Source organism: Pteropus alecto, unplaced genomic scaffold (genome assembly GCF_000325575.1).
Source record: "Pteropus alecto unplaced genomic scaffold, ASM32557v1 scaffold20, whole genome shotgun sequence".
Classification (NCBI taxonomy): Eukaryota; Metazoa; Chordata; class Mammalia; order Chiroptera; family Pteropodidae; genus Pteropus; species Pteropus alecto.
Genome location: NW_006436298.1, coordinates 346,679 through 356,281, shown reverse-complemented (window position 1 = coordinate 356,281; position 9,603 = coordinate 346,679). Strand labels below are relative to the sequence as shown.

The 9,603-nt window shown below is 37.2% G+C and overlaps 1 protein-coding gene across 7 annotated transcripts in view; it reads right to left on the bottom strand.

The window, feature by feature from the left end:
• The window catches only part of NXPE3 (neurexophilin and PC-esterase domain family member 3), a 33,655-nt gene that overhangs the window by 14,096 nt on the left and 9,956 nt on the right, over positions 1-9,603 (bottom strand). For all 7 annotated transcript variants that reach the window (XM_006913067.3, XM_015590500.2, XM_025047806.1 and 4 more), the window contains one exon: positions 4,179-4,933. In XM_006913067.3, coding sequence (XP_006913129.1) covers positions 4,179-4,933 — 755 coding nt within the window. The remainder of the gene's footprint in view (positions 1-4,178; positions 4,934-9,603) is intronic.

Here is a 9,603-nt window from a genome sequence, read left to right as displayed (position 1 = left end):
AGAGGGGCACAGGCTGGGGCTAAACTTGGCCTGCAGCTGAACCCCTCTCAGGACTGTGCCACTGGACACCTACTACACAAAGCCATACTAATAAAACCAGGAGCCTTAGGAGCTTTGCTTAGTACACAGAAAGACACAGAAAGGCAGCCAAAATGGAAGACAAAGCAGCAGAAACCAGATGAGAGAACAGAACAGAGATCCAAAAATAATGGAGTTAAGCAATCTAACAGATGCAGAGTTCAAAATACTGGTTATAAAGATGCTCAATGAACTTAGGGGAAGTGTAGATGAACTCAATGAGAACTTAAAGAGGTAAAAATAAATTTAAAAAAAAAAACATAAAAATGGAAATGGAAATTATAAAAGGGAACCAGTCAGAAATGAAGAACACATTATATTATTATTAGAGGGAATCAACGGAGTGGATAAAGAGGAGGATTGAACCACCAATATAGAGGATGAGGAAGCCAAGGACATCCAATCAGGATGGCAAGAAAAAAGAAGCCAAGACTATAATAATTTAAGGAGCTTATGGGTACACTATTAAAGGTTAAAACATCTGAGTCATAGGGGTACCTGAAGGGGAACAAGACATGAAGAGCTATTAGAAAAAATAATGATAGAAAACTTCCCTAACCTGGTGAAGGAAATAGATGCGCAATCCCAGGAAGCCTAGAGAGTCCCAAAAAAGATAAACCCAAAGAGGCCCACACCAAGACACATTATAATTAAAATGCCAAAGGTTAAAGACAAAGAGAATCTTAAAAGCAGCAAGAGTAAAGCAGATAGTTACCTACAAGGGAGCACCCATAAGACTGACAGCCGATTTCCCAAAAGAAATTTTGCAGGACAGAAGGGCGTGGCACAAAATATTCAAAGTGATGAAAACCCAGGATCTACAACCAAGAATTCTTTACCCAGCAAAGCTATCATTTAGAGTTGAAGAACAGATAAAGAGCTTCCCAGACAAAAATAAGCTAAAGGAATTTATTAGCAACAAGCCAGTATTACAGGAATTGATGGAAGGACTTCTTTAAGAAGAAAAAACATGTATCAAAAACATGAATAAAGAATGGTAATAACTACATATTTATCAACAAGTACCTCAAATGGAAAAGAATTAAATGCTCTAACCAAAAGATAGGATGGTTGAATGGATAAGAAAACAAGACCCCTACATATGTTGCCTATAAGAGACTCACTTCAGATTAAAAGACACACACACACTAAAAGGAAGGGGATGGAAAAATATATTGCCTTGATGGACCTAGAGGGTACTGCACTGAATGAATTTAGTCAGATAAAGACAAATATTACATGATTTCATGTACATGTAGAATCTAAAGAACAAAACAACCAATAACAAAAAATAACAGAAACAAACTTGTAGATACAAAGAATATTTTGAGGGCTACTAAATGAGAGGAGGGTTAGGGGGATGGTAAAAAGGGCAAAGGGATTAAAAAGTACAAATGGATAGTTACAAATTAGACATGGAAATATAAAGTGTAGCATAAGGAAAATGGTTAATAATGTTGTAATAAATATGTAGAGGGAAGAAGGGTACTAGATTTACTGGGGTAATCACTTTGTGAGTCATATAGGTCTCTAATCACTATTCTATACAACTGAAACTAATATATTATTGTATGCCAAATGTAATTGAAAAAAATTCATTGAATTTTATAGTGTAAATATGAGCAACTAATTGTCTATTATATTTCAATAAAGCCAGGAACAACAACAAAAAAAAGGCAGCTACACAGAACATTATTGGGACAACTGGAGAAACTTGAATATGGACCACATATTAAATAATAGTATTGTATCAACCATAAATGTCCCAAGTATGATAATTGTGTTATGGTTATATTTGGAGAAAGTTCATATTCCAAGGAGATGCATACTCATGGGGTTCAATGCCATGATGTCTACAATTTACTCTCAAATAGTCTGGGGGTGGAGGGGGAATTATACACAGACACACATATAAACCCACATACAGACAGAATCACATTAACGATGGTAAATCCGAGTTAAAGATATATGGATGCTCATTACTATTATTCTTGCAGTGTTACTAGAGATTTTAAGTTTTTTTAAAAAGTATAAATCATGCTAAAGGAAAGTTTATGTGATAAGCTCATTCTTTCAAAAAAGTCTCTTCCCTTGTATTAATAGAATCTTATAAGCAAAGTACTGCTGTTTTTTTCCCAAAACCAATACTTTTTTTGCCCTAAATAGTAAAAAACAAAAATTAAATCACTTTATTTATCTGTCATTTAGGAACCCAAAGACCAAGGCTTCTTAATCCTTTCTGAATTAAGCAACATCATGAGCCACCAAGAAAAGAGGTAAAAATGGGTATCAGCTTAACATATTCAGACCATAGGCTCAAACCAGTATACCCAAAGATCCTTCAGATGATCAATTTCAATCTTTCTCTTTTTCTTTTCAGTTAGCCTGGTACAAATTTTCAGAATTTTAATAGAGTAAACAATGCAAAAAATAAAATCAGTATTAGGAGTCTGTCAAATGTTTGGTTTCCAGAAACTTATGCCACCTCAAACACGGTTTTCCTTGCAAACTTCCAGATAAGGAGAATTTCTTAATGATTCTATTACAGAATGCCATCATCCAGGATATGCAAGTAAGAGCAGGGACACACATTATTTTATCCTTCTGGATTCACAAGTGTTTTTTTCGTTTTTGGTGATAGAATTTGGTGTTAGATATATTTTTAAATTTTACACTAATTTAATTCTCTCACCTTGATCTCATTTTTTCCTACGTGGAATCTGCAGAAATTACAAGCTTTGCTTTCTCATCTTTGCTAGGCCACTAAATGAACTGACGACACAATCTAAAAGGGGGTAAACTAAGTAGTCTTCATATACAGGCAAAAAGTACAAGAAATGAAATAATCTGCTTATAGTCATCAATAAATAGAATGTCTGAGATTTAACCCAGGATTAAAAAAATAAATAAATAACTAATGCTAAAGTCCTTTTGTACTAAGCCATACAAAAAACTAGACAGTCTGATCAAAAAAAGTGCAGTAAACACATTGAGTAGTGCTCCCTCTGCTGGCCTTCTGAAAGCATGGCATGAGTCCCTCAAAAGTGTACTTAAAACTGTTATGATCAGAAGGTGACTCTAAAAGTGGAAAACGAGAGGGTTTTATTTTTAAAGCTCCTATGGCCCACATACCTTATGGTAGGAACTTCTCCCTGACCGAGTAATGAGTGGACATAAAACATAAAATTCCTCAGAGTGCTTAGATGTACACAACAAAAATATCTCTCTACCAGGGAATGCTATAAAAGTACATATTTCATTTAAAAATAAGAAACATTTTTTATATTCTTTCAAATAGTTGTACTTTTGACCATGTAACTTTTTTAAGTTTTCATTTCTTGGAAATGTTATTTTACTTCAGAACTATATGGACTGTTTAAGAAAACAGAAATTTTAATTCATAATGATCATCCCATGATTCCGTTCATGCATGGAATCACTGCATGAACGGAATGCAGTGCATATGTACCATGCTTTACTACATATATTGATCATTTCGATGAAAAAATTTTATACTTACGTTCAAAAATACAAAACTGTTAACTTAATTTGCTGTGGTATTCCTGGCTTCCCATGCTTATTATTCAATCAACCCAGCAATGTTGCCATATTCACAGTCTTTTTTCTGTCAATAAATGTTCATATGATTTTAACAAAATCTCATTTGAAATTTTTTTTTTTTTAGTTTATTAGGTAAAGCTAAAACACTGCCCTGACTACAAGACGTCTAGCAGCCCGGTTCTTGGATAACTTTTTTATCTCTTCTGTGAATAGGTGATCTTGCTTATACGGCTATAGATGTGCTACGTAGTTCTGAAGTAAAACATAGATATGTAGGTAAAAAAAAAAAAAAAATTCAAGGGTAAAGGGTCTTTAATTTGAACTGGAATAAGCACTAAGCTTCACTTTTAAAACACAAGTCACAAAACGAATCTGTATTTTCTTATTCACCACCTCTCCTGAATTGGGCCAAATTCAGAGAGAAATAAGCAGCACATAACCAAAACAAGAAAGTCTCCAAAATGGGACATGTCCCCTAGATGGGCCAAAAACAGTGGACAGGGACTCTTAAATTACCCTCTAGAGCAAGGAGCACATACCTCTGGAAGAAAGCACTCTCTGCAGCAGTCAGGAGTCCCTTCAGGTACCCGCCTTTGAAATGGTTGATTCTGCTGCTGCACGGGAGCTTCTTTGGTTTGAAGCAGAACCAGGGTTCTCCGGTGTAGAGGTCTGTAAAGTTACACAGGGGCAGACTCCTAGGAAGACACACATTGCACTCGGTAGTTTCAGAAATTTTTCCTGAACGAAAGAGACTCTTGAAATAGACCCTGTCTGGTTTCTCTTCTTGTAGGTGCTGAAGAACTCTGATTCCCTCACTGGGGTGGACCAGAGTTATGGACACTTTGACTTTGCCTGGCCAGAGCAAAGTGAAAAAGACCTTGTAAAACCCATTCTGGTAGTCCACCACTCTGCCCACGGCCCCTGCCCGCAGCTTCGGGGAGTGGATTCTGGCCTGCAGGTAGTCTCCACCATACTTCTTGGGCTTTCTTTGAAAATCCTGTATATGAACCAGCACCTCTAGCTGGCTTCCCACTTTGAAGAAGGCTGCAGAGTTCAAGATGACAAAGTAGCTGGAAGAAGGGTCACTGCTCTTCAAAAAGGGGACTGGGCCCACATCAGGCACCTGCCACTGTGAGGCAGCCAGTAAGGAGTCCTCCTCCATGCGCTCCCGGCTGGACAGAGTCTGGTGCTCATAGCCACAGTAAGGATTCCGGCTAATTCCTGTCACCTGGGAGGAAACAAGCTGTCCACTACTGTCGACAAATGTGGCTGAAACAGTTTCATGGTCCAGGTACTGAAAGGAAAGACACAAAAACAGAAACTGCAGCTAAAATAAATCTCCTTATATTCAACCAAATAAATTTCTGCTTCAGTTTAAATTTAATAAAACTGTTTGAGATAACGTTGTTTCAAAAACTAGAGCCTACTAGTTTTACAGGGCTATCTTACTGTAGCAGCGAAATCAAGACAAGGAATAGTCATAGCGGATCACCACACTTGGGAGCTTTACCTCCAGGAGCTCAATCAGGTTCCCACAGTAAATACTGGAAATCATTCTGAAATGTATCAGAGAACTCTGTTCTTCTTAACAAGGTCTGACGTCAAGAGAAACTATTTTATCAGAGGCTAACCTATTGGAGTTTTATCAGAGCCTAACCAAACTGGAGTAAGAGACATATGTTATTAAACATCCTATTCTAACCATTGTGTCCAACTTAAGGGGCTGAGAGAGGACTAAGAAGCACTTTGAAGTTCACAGTCCAGGAATACAGGCTCACTAAAGGACTGAGACAATCATTGGACTATAAAACGCTTCGCCTCCCCTACATCTTACCACACTACTAAAACCCTATTTATCAGAGTTTCTTTTACACAGTCAGTTCATCATGTCCAGCTTTCAACAAAAAAATTACAAGACACACTCAAAGGCAAAAAAACACAATTTGAAAACACACATTAAGCATCAGAACCAGCTTCAGATGTAGCAGGGATGCTGGAATAATCAGATCAGGAAATTTAAAACAACTGTGATTAATATGCTAAAGGTGCTAATGGAAAAAGCAGATAAAACACAAAAACAGATGGGCAATGTAAGGAAATAAAAATTCCAAGAAAAAATCAAAAAGAAATGCCAAACAGCAAAGAGGAGTTTTAGGGTAAAGAAAATACTCTGCATGATATAAAAATGATGGATAGATCTCATTATCATTTGTCCTAACCCATGGAATGTACAACACCAAGAGTGAACTCTAAGGTAAATTATGGACCTTGGGTGATTATGATGTATGAATGTACATTCATCCTTGGTATTAAAAAAAAAAAGTACTTTTCTGATAAATGATGATGATAATTGGGGAGGCCATGCACCTGTGGGGGAAAGGGAGTATTTGGAAATCTCTGTAATCTTTCTGTAGGGTAAACCCTGACAGTTGGTTTTCCTTTTTTTGTAATGCAAGTGCCTGACTTCAACTTTGATTGCCCAGATCCATTTCAAAGAGGCATCCACATCAAAGATGGCTCGCTGAAAAGAACACATTGCCAGCCACACAACTAGATTAAGAGCCAGGCTGTACCCTTTCTCCCCAGGCTCCTTTGTTTCAGGTATCTTTGATTTAGATAACTGACCATTTGGGCCACTTGCTTTTCTCTTCCTCTGCTTTAAATTCCCACTCTTATAAATTCACTAATAAAGAGTGAACCCATGAAACCCAGGCCCCCCACCCTTGACTCCAATAAAAGCAGAACACCAGGCCTACAGCTACCCCTCTTTTTCTACCCATGACCTCACTGTGTGGCCCCAGGTATGTAGTGTACCCTTTAGGACCTATGAGGCCCTTGTTCTTTTTTCAAAGTTTCCTGATGGTTACTGCTGAGTGCATCTTGCAAGCATAAGAAGAACCACAAGGGCCAGTGAAGACACAACACTGGATATCAACAGACTGAGACTGAGACTGGCACAAAACACGTCCTCCCGATTTTGTTGTAAATATAAAACTTCTCTTAAAAAAAATTAAGTCTTTAAAATAAAATTAAAAGATATTCCAGACATCAAAGAGACTGTAAAAAAAATAAAGAATGCCTTTGAAGGGCTCATTAGTAGACTGGACACAGCTGAGGAATCTCTGCGTTTGAGGATATGTCAATAGAAATTTCCAATCTAAAAAGCAAAGAGAAAAGAGAATGGAAAAACAGGTACAGAATATTTGAGAGCTGTGGCACAAATCCCAAACACACATGGAAATTGGGTGCATAATCTTTTCAGTACCTAACCCAGGAAACTGTATCTTATATTATGCCATGATATATGTAAGGGGGAAAAAAAACGACAACAAAGCAAAACCAAAAATTACTTTGCTCAGTAGCTAATATTACCTGTTACAATCCACTTAAAGAAGGCCCCAGACTCTCCATCTATGCCAAACCCCTTATATTTTTATCCTATATGAGATAAAAAATAATCCCATATAAGGTAAAAATAATCCCAAAACACAAGGATTTTTAGTGATCCTCTTAGAATCAGTAGAAATTCAAATTATAATAGTAACTTCAATAAAGCTGTAAAAAAAATTATACTAGTAATAATTGAATACAATTTTTTTTGTAATACAAGTCTAATAACGAGAAGAATGGAATTCTTTGGGAGGGAATAACATCAAAGTCAGTGTTCTCTTTCTATTGCTAATGTTCATCTTTATAAACCACTCTTGGTTCTTAGGCTGTACCAAAACAGGTGTTGGGCCAGATTTTATTCTTACGTGCAGACATTTTCAACTGAAAGGATTTCATTAAGAGCCTTCCTTTTAAAAGAGTATATGGTATTATTTTTCCATTAAAAAGGGTAAGAGAAGAAAAACAAAAATCACTTTGAAAAATTTTAGCAGAGTTGATGTCAGCATCATGACATCAGCATCACAACACTCCTTTATGTCCCCCTTTGTAAAAACTAATTAGGCAACCATCCAAACCAAAGTGCCTCTGAGGGAGCTGTGGTATCCAGCACCAGATGCTAAGAGACCTTGGAGGAGTCTTGCCCACATGCGCATCTGGTAATAGGCAGATACACCTCAATACAGGCTACAGAGCCACTGGAGCCAGTAAACTTGCCCCAACCCCTCTGAGCTGAAGCTGGGGAAAACGTAGATAGTGCTGACCTGAGAAGATACCTTCAGACAGAAGAAAAATTGTAGAAATCCCACCTTCCTAAAAGGAGACAACAGCATGCAATGAAGGGGGAAAAATAAGTCTGGGTGCAATGAAGAACATAAGAGGAACTTTGCCAGCACTGCCCCTCCCCCAACATGACACAGCATGGGCTGAACTATATCCTGCAGCATCTTATCCCAAGAGGGAGAAGAGAAGTGGTGAGTTAGTGCCCAGTTACCTTCACTGAGGCAGATGTTGCTGGAGAAACCCATTTCTCTCCAGCAGCAACCAGAGTACTAAGGTGAGATCTTTATGATGGCTGGGAAGGAGGAGACTGTGGGAGAAAGGCAGATAAGAACATCAAAAAGCATGAAAAGGATACAGTTCCTGCTAAGCTCAGGATTTTGGAAGTACACTCAAGCCTATGGGAGAACCTCACCGACAACCTTCCCACCCAGTCCACGGAAACCCCCAACACTCTGAGTGCTAAACCCATACCTACCCCCCACTCTGTGACCAGCTCCTTGTGTGTGCTCCCAAGTGAGGTGGCAAGTGCAAGTCTGGTAAACAGAGTGCTACCAGAAAAACAGACCAGTATCTGTGGGCAAGGGAGAAACCACAAGCTTGAGCTATAGTGCCACCTTCTAGAAAACAAAAGAAGTTAACAACAAATAACCTGGTGGGTTATAAGAATCAGAGAAGACCTAAAAGCTTAAGATTTGTGTCACAAGAAGAAGCAAGAAGTGTGGAACAGGTATATTTATACAAGAGCAGAGAAAACCCCAGATATATCAGGATCAACAATCAGTTTACCCCACTTGAAGGCAACTAGTAAAGATCTGAGGAGCTGCCTGCTACTTCAAGCATAAAAGCGGCAATGCAAATCTACAGAGAATGTGAACAAAAAAAATGTCATCACCAAAAGATAACAATAGTCCACTAATAACCAAGCTCAAAGCACATAATTTATCAATCTAGCTGATAAAGAATTCGAAATATCTATCTGAGGAAACTCAAGCATATGTAAGAAATCACAGACAATTCAACAAAATATATGAACAAAATGAGAAATTTACAAAGCAGCAGAAATCATAAAAAAGAAGCGAACAAATTCTGGAGCTGAAGAAGTCAATGAATAAAATGAAAGATGCAATCTTTCATTTTACATCAGAGTAGATCATTTACAACAGAGTAGATCTAATGGAAGACAGAATAAGTGAACTAGAGACAGAAACTTTGAAATAACCCAATCAAAGGAGAACAGAATGAAAAAGAATATAGAAAGCCTATATTATCTATGGAATGCTATCAAATGTATAAAGATTAGAATAATTGAAATCTGAGAAGAAGGAGACAGGGAGAAGTGAGCAGAAAGTTTACTTCTTTAATAATTTTAAGAAATTTAATGATTTCTTTAATAAAGTGTTGAAAGAAAAAAATTGCCAGCCAAGAATACTCTATCCAGTGATGATACTTTTCAGGTATGAAGGAGAAATAAGAACTTTCCCAGACAAACAAAAGCTGTGGGAATTCATCACCACTAGCCCTGCCTTGCAAGAAATGCTAAAAGGTGTTCTTCACATTGAAATGAAAAGATGCTAATCATATGACATAAAAACATATGAAAGTATACAACACACTAGTAAAAATACAGTCAGATTTAGAAAACCCTAATTCTGTAATAGAATGGCTTATTAACTACTTAACTATGGTATAAAAGTTAAAGAAAAAAGTTTTCAAAATAACTAAATCTACTATAATTTGATAACTACACAATATAAAAAGAGGTAACTCATCATATCAAAAATAAAAAAGGGAAAG